Raw genomic sequence first — 24537 nt, forward strand, 5'->3', positions numbered from 1 at the left:
TTCCTTTGCGGAGCGCGTCCGCGGGTTTTTAGTTCCCTCATCTCCAAGAAGCCAACGGCTCTGGACGACCGGGGATACGAGGGCAGCCTAGAGATTGAGCTGGTATGAAATGGATACCAGCGCGTGGAAGAGAACTAGTTTTCTTCGACATTCTTGGAGGTTCTCCAGGAAGGGAATTAAAAGCAGTGTCGATCGCAGAAAACAGCAATAATCAATATCTCTTTTTGAATCGGACAATAGAAATTATATATCACTGTCAGTATACTTTTAACCGATTCATAATTATTTCAATAATATATATGTACAAATGATATCATGCTAAGAAGAGTCTGAGGAAAACGCTCTTGTCTTTTAGATTTTCTCTACACATTCTTTAGACGTGACTAAAAATTTCAATGTTGCGTGGAAGTCTCCGCCTGGTACAGTAACGCCGTCAGCAATGACATTGCATTCCGCGTGCTCTCGTATCGAGATGGGAGACGAGAAGGGTACGTTTAAGAGCGTCTTCGGTAATTGTCATTTCTGACCAGCCTGACATACCTACCGCGCCCCGAGTAGCCCCTCGTTCTCATAATAATATGCGATCGCGACAGAGCGGTGTCCTCTGTGTGTACCGTGACTTCGACAGAGTCCCTGTCGAAAGCGCCTAATAAAACGATCGTCATTTATCGTGCAATTATGCCGTCTCATTAATCCATCGGCAATTATGTTCCTTCCACCCTTTCCCAAGCCTCTCTTTCTCTCTCTTTCTCTCTGTGCCTTCAGCCATCTCGATTACCGCAACATCCCACTCTTCTCTCGGACTTCTGGGCCGACCTATCGCTCATCTTGCTCCTTCCTTCCGCGGCGAGTAACCTACGCGGGTGGGAGAGCAGCGGCAGAGGGCCTTATCCGCCAGTTTCATAACTTATGAACGTCGGCGTGCACATGCAGCAATGTTGGGACAAGCGCCGACGTCGTTCCTCTCATCGTCGGAAGCGGTAATTACACCCTACTTGGAACCAAAGGACTCGCCCGGCCGGCTCTTTTTTTCCCCCCCTCCGATCGCCGCTGCTCCGGGACCGGGAAGAAATCGAGGCAGAGCAAAGATATGGCCGGCGACAAATCGTTGATGAATATTTCTCGAGGTGCGTGGTGAGAAAGGCTTTCAGTTCACAAAGCATTTCCCCAGGACAGTTCGAAGTATTCCCAAATCTTTATTAAGAGCTTAATTTATATGCATTTTTAGTTCTCGCTTGTTCATAATATGTAAATTTTTATAAATATACACGCATACACATATAATTGTAAATTAATTTTAGATTTATTTTAAAAATTGCTTTCTGATTAAATTTTCTAAATGCGCGATAAGTCCAGAGGCACTCTTGACAATAGTACCAACATTAATTCGTTTCCATCGAAAATTTAAATTTAATTTATCAATGTTTAAATCATAAACTTAACTCTTTCCCGGATTCCATTCTGCTTCTTTTCTATTTTCAAACCGGACGCAAGACTTACATGCATTCTTAATAGTGATTCTAACAATTACCGTGAGAGAAATCAATCGCGAAGGATGCGGGAATTCCTTCGAATGGGGAAGAACGGCGAAAGGAGCGGAGAAGAATAAGGATCAGTGAGAGTCTCGATAGCGGTATTTGATGATTGAAAAAAAAAAAAGTCCAGCGGGATGGCGATGACGCTTCGGCATCAAGCCTTCCCTCTCCGCGGCAGCGGCGGTCGATAGCAGAATAACGTCGGTCGGCGGCGCTTTTGCCACGATGTAGATTTGTTTGCATTTAAAAATCAAATTGACCGCGCTTCCCTCCACCTCGCTACCCTCACTCTTTTCTCGGTAGGAGGACGTGGTGCCCCGGAGGTTGGTATGCGTTAGCTTCACTGCGATGAAACACAGAAATACTCTTCGTTTCTCTCTGGCTACTCTCTTTGCCGGACAATCTTCCTCTCTCTTCTCTGAATCTCTCTTTCCGTGCTCTCAGTTGGGGACAATGCACGCCAGTTTTTGCGTCGTTTGCTTCCACGGAGACGGACGATGGATCTGCCGGCAGCTTCCTCTTCTCTTCGCCCCCCCCCTCTCCTCTTCCCCGCCCCCACGTTTTCCTTCATCCGTCCGCCCGCGATCCTCTTCTTCTTCTTCTTCCTCTTTCTTCGTCCGCGACATTGGGTCCTTTCTCTCCTTCTTTCCGCGACGTCTTCCTCGCCTCGCGGCTTCTCTTTTTCCTGCCTTCAGTCCGGGAGAGGACTCCTCGGGGTTCAGGTACAACCCCTCGCATACAATGAAACCGAAAATCTCCGCGGCACTCGGGGAATGCGGCGCATGATTACCTACATCGAAACGAGGGACCGACCGGCAAGAAGAAGCGCCGCGCTTTCTCTCTTTCTCTCTCTCTCTCTCTCTCTCTTGTTTTTCTTTGTCTATCTCTTCTTCGCCTTCCGAAAACACCGCGATACTTCCACTTCACGAAGCGAACGGTCGCAGCGCGCGAATCGGGTTTCACGATTAAATACTGTTTTAAAAAGACTTCTAATTTCCAAAGATTACCGCATGAGAACACTATAAAATTTGTTTTTATAATCAGCATATTTATTATACAAAATTGCATGTATAACATAGTAGGCATACAGATCGATAAAAAGTATCTTTTACAATTCTTTGGAAACTTGAATTATCTCGTAATGAGAGAGCTTCGATGTACCGAGTAAGATCTGCTTCAGACGGATATTAATAAAACCTAGTATGAAAGCCGCATGACCGGACTGGAACATAGCCAGACGAAATGAATCGTCGAAAACCTATCGTCATTCACGTCAACGGTACAGATGTTGGGTGCGGCGATCAAACACGCGACATCTCCGTCGTCTCGTGATTGTGAACCGTTATAAGCTCGCAGAAGATCGATCGATCTGTAATAGGATCGTCCGAGTATGCTGTTGCGATCGTCATGAATCGATTGAAACAGCATATCGTATCTTAGAAAGAAAATTTCGCGACGTAGAATATTAAAGCAATTTTATTTTTTATTATGACCTATTGTTGGTGTAAATTTGATTCATCAATATTGCATAAATGTTAGTCTGCAGATTATCTTATTTTTATAAATTTACATAATTGCATTCTTATGTACATTTATATAATTGCAATATTTATTTATTGTACGCAATACTAGATATTTTCAATTCGCTAGTTTATATGCAAATAGGTTCAATTTCCTCATGCTGCAAGAAATGTTACCTTGACTAAACATTTTTTAAATGACGCACGAGCGAATCGAAGCTTCTCAATGAATGATCGTGATGCTCGTCGCTCAAGGAGACTGTGTAGTAGCGCAATTATGCACTCAGCAGACTCTTACTCGGCAGAAAAAGATGACGAATGCATCAGCTTACGCGAAACAATCCGCTTGCGCAGGCAGTAGATATAAATTTCAAATTTCGCCGCACCGCTGGGATTTTTGCCGGAATTTCGTTGACTTAATTTCATATCCAATTAGATTGTATCGGATTACATCCGCGTGCAAAAACCCCGTCCATCCGCCTGCAATTGTCCCTCTCTTCGAATATGCATTCAACAATTTAGTATCGAAAGGCAATTTGCGTCTTATTTAAATTGAAAGCACTATCTATACCAAATATTAATATTATATAACAAGTATTAAACATACGATTGCATTTCAGTGACATAGAAGTGCGTTTAACTTTTTAATTTTGTGGTTTGTACGTTGTAAAAAGTTACCGTTTCCGAACCCGAAGATAACTAACGCGTATGATTCCTCCGAAAACGATTTTATCGATATTATTTTCATAATCAGTGCATCATACATTTTATGCATGCGAATATATGTTAATTATAATATTTCTCAGGTGCATAAGGAGGCATAATCTTTTTGCGTTACACATCAGAACCTTCTTGGGAACAGAACAATTACGCTTTGTCAGTGCTTAAATTATAGATTGCGTTGGCTGACGGATCTCAAACATGAAAAGTCTAAGGAATCTCGCCGGTCATGCTATCCGCGCTGTTTCTCTCCGTATTGTGAATTAAATGCACATTAACCCTAGAGTTGCGTAGCGCGGCGATTACGATCAGGTGGAGTCGCGCTAATTAAAGCCCTGCTAGACGCAGTCGTGCGTTAAATAATTTGTATGTATATTTAAGCAAATAACAATCGTCTGCACAACATTTTGTACGGCCGATCTCTCACGCCTATTTCCTCCAAAGAACGTATCCTCAAATTATTTTGTAAGACCCGCGGTCGAAATCCGGAAACGCGCATGGACTTTCTGAATTAAAAATACATTAATTATAGCAAAAGTATTGTAAAACAATCTTTTGTTTTAATTCAAATGGTCGGTCAAATTAGTTCGCGTCGGAGGTCGACTTTCGTCTCTTTGCGGGGTTATCGATTAACCAGGCAAGGCGATGAAAGAGTTCGATGAAATAATGATGGTACCAGGTCGATAAATAGTACGCCTCCTGCGCCCTTCTCTCAAGGGGATGGAGGGGGAGGGGGGCCATGGGGCCCTTCGGGGCCCGCGCTAATGCCAGCCGAGAGAAGACAGCTATCAAAAGCCCGTATTTAAATATTATCAATGAAATTACAGTGCTCACTGCTTGCACAGCCAGCTCGGTCATTACCGACTGGCAATTCGGCCTCTTTAATCGCCGTTGTCAATACTAATCGACATCGTCGTTATTTAATATGCTCCGTCCCATTTTTCTTTTACGGATCCGCCGAACCACCCGTTGCTCTTTCCTACAGTTCCTTGGGAACAGTCCAACTTCGAGCGAAACAGATAGATTGACCGGCAATTACGTGATTCATCCTTACGTTCAATACCGTTACAAATAATTTAGATTATTAATCTTAACAAATATATACGTAATCGCGTATTTCAAATTTCAATGTAAGAAAATTTATTCTTTACGTTGCGTTATTCTGCTAACGTTTTATAATTTATTATGTATATATATTAATTATATATATTAATATATATATGTATATATTAATATATTATGTATATATTCATCTACTTCTAATTAATAAATTTACATAAATAAAGCATTTCCCCGCATTGTGTCAGCTGGCCGGAAAAACGCTGACCGTATTATATAACAGAAATACATAACGGGGATGATGACTGCCGTATCGTTACGTATATTTTCCGAGTTTCCAAATCCATTCGTTCGCTGGATGCGCGCATAATAATTGTGAGCTTGCAATTAGTAACCGGTACGGCAAATAGTATCGGTGTTGCTATCTGCATTAAGTGCCATTACCATACCGGCGAACGGAGCAGCGATAGAAAGGAGTGGGAATAATTAAACCACTATGATCGCTATCTAAATAATTAGGACTTGGCGTGACTCTCTGCGTGCCGCTGTGTGTAACGCTCGTACGCGAACAGTCAGATCGTAGATTTCGCGAAGCGCAGGCATAATTAGGCGAGAGATATGAACGCGAAATCCGCGTATTTAAATCGCATTGTTGCGAGGAGGCAACCTGTGATGTCCGAGTCGCGCTCAAGCGGACCGAGTCTCGTCTAAAGATGCACCAAACTTACGCTATATATCGAGGATATGTCGATTAGTTACTTTAGAATAATCACTTTTTGAAAGTTTATTCATCAATCTTAAACATATTTAAAAAAGCAGCGATACTCGGCATATTACTTTGCATTTTGCACTACATCGACTACAAGATATGCAGTTTTATGAAATGAAACTGCACTGAGTCACTTACATATATGCTTGGCATTTTTCAATAGTATCTCGCACGCAGTAACGTTTATATATCAATGGATTTCAAAATAAATTTAGAATACATTTGTATGATCTTGCTTTATGCATTTTACGTTGTTTCTTCGAAATGTCTATTGACAGTATGATTTAAATGATGAAAATGCTTTCTTTTTGCTTGCTTTCTGCCGCGTCGAAATAGAGAAACGGGGTCAGAAGGCAGATACGTGTCGGCACTGTCAAAGAGTTTAGCCGCAAGACACGCGAATCAGAGATGCGATCTGATAAGAAGCGGAGAATCTCGGTGTACCGCGTACGAGCCCCTGCTGTGTCCACGCACCTTAAAGCACCATTCTCACGTGCGGCGACATAAGCAGGATCCACGTGCTCGAGATATTCTCTCTCGAAACCACTAAAAACGCTACATTAGTATTCTAAATAATTACACGTGGTACATACAATAATTATCTGATTTACATTAAGTTATTGACTTTTATCTTAATAAATAGCTCGTTTAAACAATTGAAAATTACAGTTAAAATAAAATTGTTTATATATAATTAATTTTGAATATTATTAAAGGTACTTGTCTATTAAGAAAGTAATAGAGATGAACTGATCGTGCAGCTGGAAAATTTGTGTTAAATTTAACACATTTTATGTGTCCCAAAAACGGTCCACTTAATTTTTTATGTTTAATTTAACATAAGATGAATATGTTAGAAAGTAACACTCGAATATGTTAACAATTCAACAACACACAATTTAAACAAGGACTTGAGTGGTCCGTTTCTAACACAAATGCAAAATGTTTTTTATCGTGTGCGATATCGTATGATTTATTTTGCCTGCCTGACAACGTAGGTTTTGAGATCAAGACGAAGAGGCAATTAATTTTTAGATGCCGTCGATAAAGCCTACTTTCTTCATGTAGAAGTTACGTAAACGATTATACTGGATGTCTAAGCAACATAAACCGCCGTTATAACGAAACGTGAGTGTATGCCTTCGAAGTAAATAATTATTTCCAAAGGACTGCGTTACGTCTTCGAAAGTTGCATTAATTTTGCTGCACCGTTCGATGATCCCGGCGGTCACGTTCGAGCAATATCGAATAAAGACTGTGATTATATACGATAGTTGATGACGAACCTAAGCCGGCCTATCCCGCGCGAGTCGGCAGCTCCGAGCTGGAAACCAATCCGTATCGGTCCAGTCTGGGATTAATCGGTGTTTTGTTCTGCGGCGAAGTGCTTATTAAGGCTATGCCTTATTAAGCTTCACGGACATGCAAACGCGGATGGGATCTCTGATGGTAGATTTGATCACGAATGAAATGGCGACCGGCCATTGTATCGAGCCGAGGAAACGAGTTTTATTACAAGCAATCGCGACCGTCAATAATTAAATTAATCGCGCGGACAGTATCTAGACTTTAAAATTGTACCGTGAAATGCACGATATGTTTTTCCGACTTATTTTTATTCCCGACGTATTTTTACTTCAATATCCGCGTTATTATTCAACACGTTCAACATGTTCTCGGTACAGTAGAAAAATTAAAAATTTACAAGATGTACAGTATTTTTTTACTCGTATATGTATATGTATTACAATACAATATTATACGTTCAATAATGCGCCAGTTCTATTGATGTATTCTTATCAGACTTTTCGATAATTTCGATTAAAAGAATAAAATTTAAGAAGTATTCAATTTCAACGGATTGTCGTTGAACAATTTCGTGCATCTGTGCGCCTTTAGTTGATATCTCTCGCCATACTGACGTCCGCAGATATTACATTTGTAAGGTTTCTCGCCGGTGTGCGTATAAATATGATTTGCAAGTTTCGTCTTCACGCTGAAGCGCATCTTGCACAAGTCGCATTCGAATTGCTTTATGCCGGTATGCCGATATCTGTGCACCTTCAAACCCCAAGATCTTCTGTATCTCTTGCCGCAATCTTCACATTTATAGGGCCTGATACCTGCAAATCGAAGTAAAAGTTATTAATGTTTTTCTATTTTTCAAAATTCGAAAAAAAAACACAAGTTTAAAATATTTCAACTCTTATAACATAGCGCAAGAATTTGATTTAAAAATTAGACTTATATATTATATATATATCAAATTTTTAAGGATAACATGTTTGATCTCAAATGCTAATCTTCTTCGGTTTCTTAATCATTTCCTTTTAACATTTTGCAAGTTAAAATCTCGACATTGTAGAAAGAAAGAAAAATTCTTATATAATGTTCAACATTTTTACGTAATGTAGAATATATTATTCAATATTGCATATATATGGCCATGTATAAATCATTCACTGACTAACAATTATCAACTTGTCTGTATGCAAAGTAATTACAAACGCACAATATTAATAACCGCGATAACTTCGAAGCCGCGAAAGAATGAACTTTTTAAGTAGCGAGTTGATTCGCGGCGAAGAGAGGAGTTCGCTTCCATACGTTCACCCCGGTTAGACAGAGGTTAATTAAAAGTCCGGAATAATACATTTCCGCCGCGCGTGGAACGCCCAGGTCGCGCGAGAAGCGCGTAACGTATGCGTACGTTAAGTACATTGAAAAATACGTTTATGCATGATCGTTTGTACGTGTTGTGAACCGAGCTTCCGATTATCTCGAAAAATTCTTTTGTCCGCGGCGATACGTTTCGCAGAGTAAACGCTTCGTTGGATTTATATATGAGAAGTTAATGGTCTTGCGGCCTCGCCGCGCGCGATAAGGGAAAGGGGGAAAAGGTAACAGAGATATAAATAGCGCGATCTCTCCCGTGTACGGCAGAACGGTCTAATCAGGCGGCAGACACCTTCGGCTTCCTCCGCCAGGTGCAAAGAAGTTGTGAGAATATTCACAAGCTCACCGTAATGCGCCAGTATGTGGTGTTTCAGTGCGCCTTTCAGGTGGAAACGATGCTTGCAGATGTCGCACTCGAATCTTCTCACGCCCGTGTGCGTCAGCTTGTGCGTCTTCAGCACCGACGATCTCTTGAACTTCGCCGGGCAGAGATCGCATGCGAACGGCGAGTCCGCGGTGTGGACGATCATATGCGTCCGGAGGCTACTGGGCCTCAGGAAGCTCTTGCCGCAGGTCGTGCATTCGTGGGGCCTGACGTTAATGTGCATTAACTTATGATCGCGCAGCGATTGATGGCGCGCCAATTTCTTCTTGCAGATAGGACACTCGAACGTTCTTCTGCCGAGGTGTGCTTCAGTTTCGTGTTTCTTCAACGCGTGTTTCGTCTGTAATAAAGTCACAACATCCAATTACTAATTGCTCGGATAAGTAAACAGTTTTTCAAGTGAAAATTATAAAATGTTTAAAAAATGTCCAAAGGACATCCTGATCTTTTTCACGTATTCTTTAGATTTGTTAAACGTTTTTTAAACTTTTATGTTATTTAATAGATTTTTTGATAGATTATTCGACAGATTAGATAGATGGATTGTACTTTCGCATGCAACAGAGTACTTCGCTAAGCATTCATTAGTCGGAATACAAAGTAAGCGCGCCAGTTTGTGCAGCAAAGAGTTCGAAGAGATCTGATATTAAGATCATTACATCTACGAATGGTTATTAGCATTAACTACCTGAAATTGGAGCTCGCATTGTCTGCACGCGAAAGGCTTCGGAATAAAATGCATATGCAGGTGATTCTTTAAGGTTGACGATCTTGATGGAAATGGTAATTGCATTATTAGTATCAAGTACTATAGAGCGATGAAGGCCATTTTAAGCCAGTAAAAGAAACAATAATATTGAGGAATACGTTTTGAATAGTCGTAGTAATAATAGTATATTTTTATTTTGAATAAATTTCTATGAAAAGGGACATTACAAATTACAAATTGGGGTCGAATCTAATTCTAATTTATTTAAAATTAATTATATGTAAATATTTTATTGTTACAATGCAATTATTTTTTCGCATAAACGATGCAAAGTTAAAATAAGTTTTTCTATTATTTGGGTACACTCCGTCCATACCTGGAGAATCGCTTCCAGCAAAATCCGCACTGGAAAAGTTTTCCATGGCTTTGTCCAATCATGTGAGTCTTGAACTCGACCTCGTTCGGAAATTCGATCCTGCAGACGTTGCACATTAAAAGCTTCCCTCTTGTCAGTGCCACGATGTATTCCTTTAAGTCGGTGTACTCGTCCATTTGTCTCTGAGAAAGTGAAACGCTTGCATTTCTTTGACAGTCCGATTCTGGGGTGTGTTCAGAATTTTCATGGCGCGATACTTCTTCCGATACGTTCTTGACGTCCTGTTCGATATCCAGTTCGTCGTTGGACGAAAAATTTTCGATCTCATCCAGGATCTCGGTCTTTATTTTAATCTTTAAAACAGAAAACAGTGACAATGTAATACACCAAATAATTTGCATACAAAATTGTAATATATAAGTAATATTTTATCTAAACTGTTCTTTTATACCTTATATTAATATAGAAGGTAAAATATTTTGTATCTATATTTTTTCAAGCTTGAGTGTATTTTCGCGTATTTAATTTATTATGACAATTATAAATTTTATTATTCTATCTATTGTAAAAATAACATACAAAAGCGATGATCGCATTTGGCATTAAATGAAGTTTGAAATAAAAATAAGAAAACGGATTTTGAAATGTCATAATACTCATAACCTAAGGACAAATACGGACTAGAAGGCATACTTCGCGACAATTCTTGCAAGGTTTGTTGCTCCCGATAATCTCCAGATCTTTTGTGTCGAATATCACTTGATTTTGTCGAGAATGATCGCTGATAGCGAAACTCCTACCCTCCATAGTTTTTACGGAGTATATGCGTCTCTAAGAAGATCGCAAAAACTTCCAAGGAAAATGTTGCGTAAAACATAACACAAAACTGATGAAACAATCGAACAGCGAATACATGCATTTCTTTGGAGTCTAGATTTTGGAAACATCGTTCTAAAGTAGACTAAAATAATATTTTCAACATACTTTTAAGAAGTGTTTCTACGAAATATCTGAATGTGCTTCTCTGTAGTTTTTATTTTAAAAATAAATTTTAATTATTTTCTTGGGTAGTTATTAATAAGATCTGTGAAAACAATGAACTTAAATATACATTTATAATTTTTGTAGATGTTTCAGCTTTATTTATTATCTCTATTTTTATTCTAAAATAATGTTATTGAACCCAGAGTCTTGATAATTGCCTCCGTGAGCATACAAATGCGCCGAAATGTTCGCAAGGTTGCTTGAGAAACGTCTCGAGAGGAACACGGAGAGGAAATATATACCGCGCGGCGAGTTTATCACTTTATCCTAATTGGCCGGTTTCGGCACTAATTTATTCGTATTATTAATCCAATTACGCGAAGAGATCCAATTATGAAATCAGTACGCCATTAAGTTATCTATTCCTTCTTTCCAGATGTAACCATGTTAAGACCTCACGCGGATTAATTACAAAAGTTGTTAGAGAATTTGCCATGATATTTTATTACCTCGTGAATAATGAGTGTAATTGCAGCGAAGCGTAATTTATATTGCAGTCAAAGTAAATATGTATAAGTCGAATGAGGTAATCATGGGGGTATATCGTTACTTTTGACTTAACGAATGGCCGGGAAGATGCGAAGATATATTCGCGTACCTGTACCGTAGCATTCGGTATCAAACATCGTGAGATTATCGACAGTCCGGTTAGTTATATGGAATTTTATTTTAATACTTGTGGAATGACATGCCGAATTTCTAATTAAGATAGGAAATACAGTGGGAAGATAAAAGGTATGGAATATTAAGATTTGTTACAATACACGAGATAGTAGAATATTCTTAATTGTATCCGTACCGAGAAAGCACATATGAAGACGAGCAGCATTGACTGATTCCAAGTCTTATTCAGCGTAATTAGTGGCTATTGCCGGTTGCTGTCCGTTTGCATAAAATAGTGCAATTGAATGAAATTAGAGGAAACGAGTTGCGCGTATTCCATTTACTCGGAAAACCTGAGGAGGAAGTATCGCGCTCCGAATAATTCTTGCAGGCATAGGAAGTAGCTTATTTATGATCCCTCCGCCTACTACTGCTTATATGCGTTTTTATCTGCCCCGCAACTAAATAATTAGATTTTAAATGAAGCCCTGATTATTTTTATACATTTTAAATGGAGTGTGCAGTTCTAACCATTTCAAATTGATCACGATTATACACACATATACCTATGTTACGATTAAGCGCTGTTGTAAATTAATTAATCCTATAGTATATTTTTGTAAGAAAGATAATGTTAAATAATATTAGTTCCACGTTTTAATTCTATTAAAATTATAAGAAATAAAGAACATAAAAAAGTGATAATAAAATGTAGAATTATCAAGGACCAATTATATCGATTAGAAATATCGTGATTTATAATATTAAAATTAATTATACGCTAACATTCCACATTTTATATCTCAATGTAAAATTTAGATTTCTAAGATTTTTGAGATTTGATGAGAGAGAGAGAGAGAGAGAGAGAGAGAGAGAGATTTTTTTTTTTATTAGACTATCTAGCTGTAATAAAAAAATAAAAAATTTCAATCTATCGGATTACTAACTTTAAAGAAGATAAGAAATATAGTCTTTTGAAAAAAAACATTTTAGTTTTAAATGAAAATACTATTTTACATTTATCAAGCATATACGATAAACATGGATAGAAACTAGCTGCTAAGCTTCGTGATCTGTATCAAACTGGGTGTCAAGAACGAAAGTAGATTCGTGCAGACTGCTCACTTTCGTCCTCGGTTATTTTCCCTCTCGATCTCGCCATCGTTCTCGTTGTCGCGGTCGCAAGCGAGAAATTCAGTGGAAAATCCTCTCGAGCGGTCAGACGTAGTCTCGCGCGCGCTATCGACGCCTTTAGAAGCTCAGCATTATTAGACTCGGGCGTGCGAAACGTATTCAACATCACGAGATGGGCAATCAGAAACTACAAATTCCTACAAATATGACTATGACACGGTGTGTCATGGAGTCACAACGATTTCGTCACTACGCAGGAAATTATTGTCACTAATTATAAGCTAAATTACAAGAAAAACTGAGAGAAATATCATTTCAATGTCGTTTCTTTCAATGTTGAGTCATTAAAAAGAATGATAGAAAGAAATTTAGAATTAATTGAACATTATATGTGTATATGTATAAAAAATAGTCAGAGCGGATATAAGCAATGAGTAAAATGCAGCTAATCCGCAACAGCTTGTTCTGTCACATTTTTCTGCGGAATAAGTCGTTTTCTTCGTCGATACTCAGTTCCCGTCGTATCTTACGAACAATCCGTTCCACCGCGGACATTTCTCCGGCGCGTATTACGAATCGTTGTATTATTAAAGTGGCCTGCTTTTCCGCGGCTTTCCCACGGCGGTCTCCTGCCGTTTAACTTCTCGACTTCGCGACTTTGCATCTCCACGTGCCTTGCCTAACGACGACGACATCGCGCACGCGTCGCAAAAAGCGTCGATACTCCTCCCATGAACGGTCCCCGTCGATCGTGCAAATAAATCCGCGACGGCACATGATGTGCGCTCGCTCACGGGCTGATGCATTATTTCATGGAACTGCGGTAAGACCTGTGCGACTGAACTCGCCGCGACGGTGAGACGAGAAGAACGAGAGAGAGAGAGAGAGAGAGAGACTGAGACGGGGCGCACGAGCGAGCGGGCGCGTGTGGGAAACTCGTCGGATGCATTATGTATTTATCGCTTTACTTACTTAGTTGGGAATTACTTTGCCATCGTAATGACTTTCGTATAGCGCGCTATCTTAGGAATGCCATACCCCTGATTTATCGCCCCGGACCCGTTTTTCTGTGACCATTTTGTCGCTAACGTCGCTACCTGCTTCGACGGGCGACCGTCATCGACAACGGGCTTGACTCGCGTCGCGAGTCCGTTGACCTTCCTGGATCCCGAATTGCAGTAATCGGAGTGTAAGTTGAGAGGAAAGGTTTCTTCGTACGAGAGAACTGTTGCCTCCGACCCGAAGAAAAAGATTGGCTTAATTTTTGAAATTCTACTTAAACTTGCTTATTTTCTAGTGCAGAGTACAGAGTGTTGCCTTAAATCCGTCAAATTTAACAACGAGAATTCACGGGGATGTATCGAAATCGTTTATTTGAAAAAGTGTTTACGTATATCTGATTTTTAACGAAATTAAAATAAAGTATACAGAGCTTCGCTGAAATAATTCAGTTTTTATTAGATGTAGGAATTAGTATTACTATTGCTTCAACATTTATACGTGAATAATTTTGGGATTGTAACGACAAGAAATTGAAAATGACATCTAGCGTCTTTATTTTGAGAATAATAAAGAATTCTATAATGGAATAGATAACTTATTTGGTAATAAATTATATGTTGTATATATCTATATATTGTTCACATATTAAATTAACTTTGCCAGAGTTCAATCACTTATTCGCGATGGGTAACGCCTGTGTACAGGATCGCGCGCCGAGTTGCCGTGCGGATAATATCGGGAAATTGAATACGCGGCACGTATCTAGCATTAATGAACTAATTATGGCGAGGATATATCCAGACGGTGTCTGAGAGCGGCGTCTTCAGCGAGACGCCGATATCGTCGACGCCAAAGAAATCGTATTTATTTTTTCATGCAATCATTTCGCTAATTGCCTCTCGCGCTATGCCCGCGTGCATGAGAAGACGCAATAAATATTCGTGATTAATTAAGAATCCGAGATATGCGGGCGTTTCATAAGAGAGAGAAAAGGAGAGAGGGGGGGGGGAGAAAGAAAAAAGAGAATGCGCTTATGGGTTCTCCTAATTGGACGCATCGTACTGCCGTTTTGCGCCTCGGACAATCTTTCTTGACATTTAAGGGATTTCGTTATTGTAACATCGCATATGCTGTAAAAGTACAGCATGTGTGACACGTATTTCTTCTTATTCGTGTTTGAAAGCAATTATCTGTTTATTTAATAAATTTAATCCATTAATTTTTTTCTGTTTCCACAAGTTGCTTTTTAATCTTTCCTGATATTCAATCTGAGAATGATATAAATATATATGGCGTATGTGATATTAAAAAAACATCATAATTAAGAAAATGAAAAATATTAATTTCTTCATTCGTTACGCTCATATATATCCAAATGAATTTCTACTGTAATCGAAATATTCGTTGCCTAATGAGACAACTATATCCAAAATTACGTAAAAGCGGATGTTATATAAGAACAATGTAATTAAGTAAGTCGAAAGGAACATTTAATTAGCTTTGCACTTTGAAGTTCGTATTTCATCATTCACTTCAATATAAGCGAAGATAAAACGAGATGGTAATCATAATCGACGAAGAATTAAGAACGTATATTAAGTATCGTAAAAAATATAAATACAAGACAATTTGCTTTGTCGATATTGTCTTATCTGATATTATTTTTTATGTGTGACCGATGATAGCATATTAAAAAAATGTTGAAAAGCGCTATCGTTTCTCTTATCCGATTACTGAAATTGAATAAACAACATGAGTAACACACATTAAAATCGAATAAATTCTCACACATCTCTATTATATACTCATAGATATTTGCGTATTTCTCTAACTTTATTGAATGACGAATCGTTTTATCAGTATTATCGATAAATCTAGATAATTCTGTTAATAACTTGTTAGAATTCCTTTTTAATCTACGCCCGTAGCTGCATTATATCATACTCGTTTATCAATCGTAGATGTACCTTGCTTCTTGAAAACAAATTATAAATATTTTTTGCTAAAAAGTAGAAAAATACAATTGCATATTTTAATTCGAAAGTGTAGATTATATAAAAGCAATCCCGAATGTCAGAATACTTATATATTAAATTAAAACATTCTAATTAATGTAAACGTTAAGCTTTAATTTTTTTCTTAATAAAAATTATTTATTTTCTCTCTTTCTTTTTCTCTTTCTCTCCTGCTCTATTAAAATTTATCTGATAAAACTGTCTGCAAGGAGAATTACAAATGTTTATCGTGCCGTTGAAATGCACGAATCATTTTGTATGATGAAAAGCGCAACGTATCTTCCGGGAAAGATGGTTTACTCGATACGCAGATACGTAGAAAAAGACACGGCCCGGCGAGAAGATCCGGACGCGGGATTTCCCTGATGGCATCGCATCGATAAATCAACTCTCGTGCGCGATTCGTCGCTTATAACGACACAATGAGAGCCGAGAAAACTGTTCCGCGCCATGACAGGGTATGTCATTACTGCATTACTTATAAAGCTTCCTTCGCGACGACGCGCGCCGCATACGAATGAAACTGCATCGCGATCCGCGCGCGGCGGCTATTACAAAAACCTATGGAAAAAGCGACCTACCCGGCACGTCACGTATGCAAGGATACGACCGCGAGAGTCCGGCCGCTGCGGCTCTTAATCGAGCATTAATATGCACGTTGAATATTGATCGATCGATCCGTGGAAAATGCGTTTCTTTTGCGCCTGGAATTCGGTTTCATCATCGAGAACATTGCGGATGTTTTCGAAGAAAACAGATCATGTCAATTATAGTCACATGGATTTAATCGAAACTGCTGCTATTCTCATAAACTATTCAGTGACAAATCATGATTCAACTATGCCAGCTGTTGAAGAAATTTCAAACGTGAACCTATCCAAGTCAAGATATTTTTCATCATAATCTAACAAGAATTTCAACGAAATTTCAAAGTTCTAAGTAATCCCGAAATGAAAAAGTACGTCTTTATCTCGCCAAGTTGCTTGTTCAAGGATATTGTTTTGCGTAAGAATTGCAAGTCGAGATTAGCGGAGACCCCATCCTTCCGCGTATTCTTTCGTCGAGCGATGTCTCGAGGATGTGTCGAGAAATCCCGACGAAATGGCGATGTCGTCGTCGCCCCGGCCGACACCTATCCCATAAATAATCTCGACATCGAAATTCATTTGACGGATCCATCGATCGGCGATGAGTTTTTCCCCCACCTGCCTCTCTGTTCCCCCTGTCCGAGGCGCATTCAACGCCGTTCGACGATTGGTAGTGTGTCGATGTTGTACACGGCGAGTATAGCTGTCGTCGCGGTAGCATCCCGTCGGACAGGTTATAGACGCCCTTCGACGCCCGGCAAACACGCCATTTCTTCAAGCGAGGGCCGAGGAGCCGCGCCGATCCCATCCGTAATGCTCGCATGTCCGCGAACTCGAACCAGCGCGGGCACCCGGCCGGCGTTTCAAGCCAAGAGGAGGAAACGAGTCGGCGTCCCGCGGTGGTCGAAGACGGGTTAAACGGGCCATCATACCATTGTTTCCGCCGCCAAACACGTATAACATCCGGACCTACCGAAATCCTTCGACCACCCACTCTCCTCACAACTCGAGGTCACCACCGCCTCGAGAAACAAAACCGTCCGGAAAAATATGAGTTCTCGTGTACTGGCGAGCAATATCCACTTGACAGATATACACGGGATGCTATGGAAATATCAGAGAGAGAGAGAGAGAGAGAGAGAGATCGATAATCTACTTTATTTCGGATCAAGACAGTGGTAATTTTTTTTACTAATATAAATGTCTGATAATGAAAAACATTTTGCGACAAATTGATTTTCTTGTATATTAAAATGGACAAAGGATTTATTTCCAATTCTGAAAAAAGTCTGGAAGATTATCAAGATATTTAATCAAGAATTAAAAAAAAGTGCAATTCAAGAAAACAAAAGAATACTGAACTTTGGAACACTCTGCATGAATATATGTAAGAGTGATCTCGACAGATATCAAATCTCGCTGGACGTTTACGACTGAAAAAGACCAGTCGTATAGATGTATTTCTGGATCGATAAATTTTTTAATAATACCCTGAACTTTAGGACATATACGCATACAATATAAATTACTTGTGCAGCGTCGTTTGAAGAAGAACAAACAGCGAAGAAAAATTAAAACAAAGCACTGCTTAAGTTGAGAGATGTATCAGATGCATCTATATTTATTGTGCATCTATAATTACTGTCACAATATTAGCGTAATACATATGTAATTGTGTTGTAATCATTATTCCAAATGATATCTTTCTTCTTTTTTTGAAAATTGTTTTATAATTAATAATAATCGTGAAAAAAGAGAATAGCTCTATTATTATTCACGATTATGATTGCAATTTTTTACGTACAGCATAAAAAGCATTATGGAAAATTTGTTTTGCAAAGAGATAAAAAAATGATAAGCAAATGAATTTTGAAAAATGTTTCGATAATGAATGTGCTTATCCAGTACTTGCCTCTATTTATTAAGATTAATTTTTTATTTAATACAAATACAATCTAATCATTCTAACAATTGTAAATAGAAAATATTGCTGATAAGCGTATTCATTACTTTATGTTTTTGCAATTAATTAAATCAGATTGTTATCATTATGGATAAGATAATTATCAAAAAATATTAAGATTGCATTGCGACAGTAATTATTATCGTAATAAATACTGGATGATGCAAAACGATTGAGTATGTATCAACAAAGAGTATTTGAATCTTCGTGATACTTTTGTAGAATCTCTGCCGCAGGTTTCTTTTTATGCTTCGAAGTATTCATATATATTTTGCAAACTAGTCTTTTACTTTACGCCTATGCTTCAATTAGAAAAGTAGGACTCGTACTTTTTACATTCTATCACAAAAGAAAGGGATCGCATAGCTATAATTTTCTGATGCGTTCGTTAATTTGGATGCAGATGCCGATGCATCAAGCGATGTATATGCACGAAAAAAATGGAGCAAGGCCACTCTCACAAATCGCTCTCTGGCATGCACCATCTTACATATTTATGACAGCTTTAATGAGCGCCGTTACTAAATGCATACGAAGGAATCCGCGAGCAAACTGTTCGACGACATGAAACCAATCTGCGTTCACGCCGCAAAGATTCATCGCAGAAAAACATGTCACAACGTATTATTCGTCCACGTCGAGATACATATTTCCTCGTAGAGTGTTTCGCTTAGAAATTTGTTATCTATTTTAAAAAATGGTAATATTTATAACTCGTTAAGCATTTTAAGAAGCTCGTCAAGCATTTTACGAAGAGAAAGCTTGTTTGATAATTAATATTAGAATGGAAGAAATGCTTATATTTTTTTGAAATCTAGTTTTCCTTGTTTAGTCATTTGGAATCGCTTCATATTCATTGTTTCACAGTAATTACCGGCGTACAAATTGCGCCACGAGAGATATCAGATTTCTACAAATAAAAATTGCAGACTTTCCGCTTTTCCGTGCCGATTGCTTTCACGCGTGGGTAATTTTTACTCCCCGCGGTAATGCAAATCTCAAACTTACTCCTCTCTCGCGTTTGTTCCTCTTCCACGCTTTCTATTACTTTCTATCGCGTCGAAGATCTTTCGCGCGCGCCGCCGCCGTCGCCGCCACCGCCGGTCGCTGCCGAACAGATATACCGGGGCGTTAAATAATTTCCGCGCGGGGACGGAAAGTACTTTAAGCCGGCGCTATCTGCGCGAGGTTGCGCCAACAAAAGGACGAGAGGAATCGTTCGGCAAGAAACCGATGAAGGGTTTATCTTAATCCACGGTTCACCGAGCAGACGAGCTCCTCGCCAATATCCCTGGGCCACCCCTTTCATCATTTATGCCCGCCCCCTCTCGCGCACGGTAACCGATCACACTTCGCTTGTCTTACTAGAGATTTTTTGTTATCTGGACCACTTATTATCGTGGCCGCGTTTGCAACGAGCCGGATTGTACAATCGCCGTTCTACCGGAAGCTTCCTATAATCGAAATGTTTTTATTTGAAATTCGATCGTTTTCTTTCCTTTTACCTACTTTCCGTGACGAGGTTGTAATACATTTCTATTGTATTCAAGCCATATTTATCACACTTCAAAGTGTTTCTCGAACTTGAACATATTATTCTTTTAACGTAATTTAACAGAAGCCCGAGAGAGATATTTTTAGGCAATTAAAGCAACATTGTCGACGCGGTAGCACCGATAACGGTGCTTCCGAGAGCTCGCAGAAAAAAAAAGAAACCTGCTTAAATGTTCTGTATCAGACCACTTCCGGAGACCTCCGATTCTGCATTCTGAGTAAAAACACTTAACGAAGTTATTGGACGTCTTCGGGCCGGCCGCAGGATACCGTTAACAAAAACGTGGAACGTCGGCGAGCGATCGAAGAAACGAGCGATGGCGGCTTGAAGTAGAACGAACCGGCCGGTTGGTCGATAGTCTCGCGCGATCGGTTGACGTTTTCCTGGAACGTTACCATTTCACACTCGCGGGTGGCAGGAGCGCCGCGACAAAAATCCAGGAGAGGGAAAGTCTGACGAATCGATTCGAAAGGATGTCATCATAGTCGAGGCTGTTGGATGGGGCGCAAACACCTGTAACACCGTGTTCACGGGCGTCACGTGCCCGGGTGTTGCCGTGACGAAAGTCCCGATGATCGTGCAAAAAGCCGGCACGGGATAAAAAGCCGATCGGGCTCGCGCTGTTCGGGAAGCCTGGGGGTTCCCCGCCGGTGAGCGCGCTATGAGAAACGTTAAAGCGAGAATTTGTCGTTAGATCGTGAGATTTGCGGTTAGATGATGCGCAATCCGATATAGTTCTTGCTTCGGTGATTCCTTAGTCAATCGTTTATCGCTTTTCTCACCGTCGCGTCGTAGCGTAAATCGATTACAGGTCGCGCGAAATTATTTTGTCGCGAAACAATATCGTTATGCCGTAAGAGGCTAGAATTACCGGGGTATATATTTAATTCTTCGCCCAGGCGGGAGCGGACCGACGACTTCATCTCGTGTAAGTGATTCGAAAAGTGTCCTCCCATCGGCTTGTTGCGCGACCAGGAGAACCTTCATGGTGTACACGTTAAGTTACGCTCGGACAAGCGTGCGCGTACTCGGGTTCTCTTGATCAGATACATAGTCAGCATGACTCCGCGATCCGCACCCTCGACCACCGACGGTGTCCCGCTGACTATTTATCTTGTTACATCGAAGTTGATCCGATTCTAACAGGAGATCAATGACGGCCGCCGACCGCCGCGGCTACCCGGCTTCTTGTTCCGCGCGACTCCTTGCGGAAATATAACGATGACACAAGAATCTTTGTCGTATGAATTGAAAAAGCAGCCGTACTATCTCGTATTTCCTGTAATGAGAAAGAATACGTTATTTAATTATACAATCTAAATGCCGCACGCAATACAAATATTAAACAAAGATAAATTACGTAATATCACTTGGCTTTCTCATTGTATTCCAACTTTATCGAGTGCTATTATATGGAGATAATTGAGTTAGATTTAATTGATTTGCGGAGTATTTAAAATTGTATTAAAAAATGCATCTCATTCAATTAACAAGTACTAGGATGTAATGCGATTGATCGAACAAATGCCAATGGCAATAAATCAATAATGCAGGACAACAAACTTTCCGCAATGGCCGCGGTATAACGTGCTAGTGGATACTTATAGGCGAAGTGACAGGCACATCCTGGGCCATGTGTTACCTATAATAATTTCGTATAGTCGCCCAACAAATATTTATTGCTACTTACCGGTCAGTGAATGTAAACGGGTCGAATCACCCTAATGGAGAACACCTAATTTCGCCCACGCGGTCGCGACTGAGTTGCTCCGTATGTCTGAGAAAATTAATTCGTCGGTTCATTCTCTGATAATAATGTCACCGGAGATATTGTGAGTCATCGCCATTCTGAAATATATATGAAAGATATAGTAATCACTCTTACGCAATCAATTTTTGTCATACTTCGCAAAAGTTCTTTGCAGTAGGAACGATAATGTTTGACGTAATAAATGTTTGTCTCTGTATTAAGTTTCTTCTCTATCCTACTGTTATCAGCTGTTCGATTTATTTGCAATTGCCATGGGCGAAGCATGATGTGTCGCATCGACTTCGATTATCGGCGAGATCACGAGACAATTTCCTTTGTGGTCTAGCTAATCAACCAACAGCGTCGAGGAAAAGTACACGGGTCAGGATAATATGGATAAACGAAAATGCGAGGGCGGATAGTAGCAAGAACCGGAACGCATGTCAGCTCGTCATCATCGCCGAAACGTCAGTAGGTGTTTGGCCAGGTCGCTAATGTAATATTGTTTGCAGGAGTATCGGATGTAGACAGCAAGTAACTCGGGAAAAATCGTTAAGAAAGTCTCTAAAGCTTACGGTCAGTAAGCTTGTATTTCTGATCTGCTTTCAAAAGGTATAAAAGTATTATAAAAAAGGACAATCTCACAGAAAACATTTTTTTAAATATAGAAATTATGTGTCTATAGAGATAGTTTTATGTATAACGTATCAATTTTTTTTTATCCGAAATTAGGACAGAAAAATTCGAAGAAAGGACAACTAGATAAATATCTACGGCAAATATAACGATAATATTTCAGTAATTATTGCGCGTGATACTTTGCGTCCACACTACCGAATGCCATAAAGTGCAACCCGGCGATGCAGCCGGCGAATTGCGTTTTCCGCACGGACGTTGCGTATATTCCCGCTGCGCTCATCGCTTCATCTAATTTACGCGGGTACAAATATGTTCCGATTAATCGCAGGCCAGTTACACACTGCACCGGCGCGAATTAACGTATCAGCTCGCGCTGTGGCCCGAGCGCAACATCGCTCGCGCTCTGCACCGGCCACGTTGCCAGGAACCGCCTCGCGTCGCGCCCCGCTGGAAGCATTGCGAATCAGGCGTAATACGTGGAAATCATAAATATAATCAACCAAGTGGGAGCGTGCACCAGGCATAAATTGCTCCGGCATTAACGAGATCCGAACGCGTGCAACGTTCCCTCGAGCATGCGTTTCCCCGATTCCAGAGAAAAGGAGCAACGGCTCGTTAGTCGCTATTCAGCGTGTGCTTATGTCAAACCTGTTTCTGTTCCTTCATTAATCCCTGGGTTCATTAAACGAGCCAACTTTGTTTTTGATATTAACGATTACACTTGTACATCACACGGTTATACTTGAGCCGAAATCATATCAAACGTACGATTACGTTATTCGGATATTACTTCGTCGTATGTAATCGCGATCATTAAAAACGGAAGGATACCATATTATTAAACGGCTAAGTTGTATTTCTCAAAAATAAATCGTGAAAAGACAGATACGAGATAATGTACACTTGTAATTTATAGTTGAGTAATATTTCTTTGACAAAACTATGTTGAAATAGAGAGAATTATAGACTAGAACCTTAATACTTTCGTATAACGTCGGATTGATAATGTATACAGTTATTTATGGAGGCATAGAAGCGTATCACTCTCGAAGGAAAATCGCTTCCTATAGCATATATTGTATGTTGGCTTTAATTATGATACTGACGCGCATGACAGACATTTTATTTCTCCTGACCCTCGACTATATTGCAGTATAACACGATATATATTTCCGTTCATAATACTCAGATGGTCTAGATAGCCGCTCAGAAATCATGATTCCGATGCGTCTAACCTGCACGCTCGTGTTGCGTGTTTCCGCGTGTTGATTTATGCCGTAAAATTGTAATTATGCAAATGTCGACGGATATAATCGAAACGAACAAAGTGTTTTCGTGCGTATATTTACATCGGAGACAGATCTGAGTCTGTCGTTTGGAGACCAATTCGGGGCCACATATAAATTTGCGTGTATAACAGCGATACTTACTGGAAAACTTTCGCGAATCGTACACCCCCGTCGATCGCGTTAAATCCGTGAACTGCAGCCGTTGATCAACATCGGCGACGGATTCCCGTCACGGCGCGATCGCGAGGTCGTTTCTTCTGTACGCCGGCCAGTTAATGGCTCCGTTTCTTTCCTATGCCGATCCGTCATTGACTTCCGAACGTGTCCGCGGCCAACCGTTTCGCGACGCCGTAACTCGTGCCAATCGACGGCAGATTTGCGTGACCGTGACGCAAAATGCACCACGGTGCCTCCCACTTCGTTCGATTTTTGCGGCGCGGCATTTTAATGTCTCCCCGCGGCGCACGGTGATTCAGCCATCGTTTCGTTCTTTGTAATTTATCGTCTCGCCGACCAGCCGCGTCCTTCCACGCCGTCATTCTCATAGTTCGCACGTGCTGCGGATAAAACCAAATGCTGCGTTAATCCATAAAGTAGCCTATAATTATATTCTATGAAAATAGCAAGAAACAGCCTATTGTATGACTTTTTTTTAAGCATCGATACTTCTCTTTGATAAATATTATATGGATTAATTATATTTAAATTGATATTTAAAAACAGTCGAAAGATTTTTCGCCATAGCTTAAAATTTATTAATACATTTATTAATAAAATTACGTCAGAAGAGAAATTATTGTGAGCATTAAACTATATATTTGCTAAATTAATAGCATAACTGTTGTGTATAAAAAAGATAATCGCGGGTTATTTAGGAAAAAGCGCGACTGAACGTAAAAACCGAAATCGCTTCGATCGAAGTCCATTGTCGATGGACCGTTAAAAATTAAATTACTACGTATTTTATAATCGTCCAGCGATTAATTACGATCTCCTAGATCAGGGACCGCCCACATCGAATCAACTATACTTAAATACAAAGCAGCAGTTACTTTCGAACCACTTCTATCATTCGTGTTTTTTATAATTTATGTGACAGTTCTATCTTGATAGAATCTGACAAATAGCATGCACATGGCAGGAATAATATTAAAATTTAGATCATCACACATGCATATTATTATACTTAAATTTCAATGATTAAATA

At 39.7% G+C, this 24537-nt stretch overlaps 1 protein-coding gene and 1 long non-coding RNA gene across 2 annotated transcripts; both read right to left on the bottom strand.

The window, feature by feature from the left end:
• Positions 1-7322: 7322 nt before the first annotated feature.
• Positions 7323-10690, bottom strand: LOC105459533 (gastrula zinc finger protein XlCGF46.1-like). The gene is made up of 5 exons (XM_011705656.1): positions 10443-10690; positions 9750-10102; positions 9353-9434; positions 8626-9004; positions 7323-7726 (listed from the first exon to the last, which is right to left on the bottom strand). The coding sequence occupies exons 1-5, from the start codon at positions 10554-10556 to the stop codon at positions 7440-7442; spliced, it is 1215 nt and encodes a 404-aa protein (XP_011703958.1). The 5' UTR covers positions 10557-10690; the 3' UTR covers positions 7323-7439.
• Positions 10691-17427: 6737 nt separating this feature from the next.
• On the bottom strand, positions 17428-23705 carry LOC105459535. The gene is made up of 3 exons (XR_975691.1): positions 23472-23705; positions 21343-21500; positions 17428-20931 (listed from the first exon to the last, which is right to left on the bottom strand). It is a non-coding gene; the product is annotated as an uncharacterized LOC105459535 (long non-coding RNA).
• Positions 23706-24537: the final 832 nt, after the last annotated feature.

Source organism: Wasmannia auropunctata, unplaced genomic scaffold (assembly GCF_000956235.1).
Source record: "Wasmannia auropunctata unplaced genomic scaffold, wasmannia.A_1.0 LD334185.1, whole genome shotgun sequence".
NCBI classification, from domain to species: domain Eukaryota; kingdom Metazoa; phylum Arthropoda; class Insecta; order Hymenoptera; family Formicidae; genus Wasmannia; species Wasmannia auropunctata.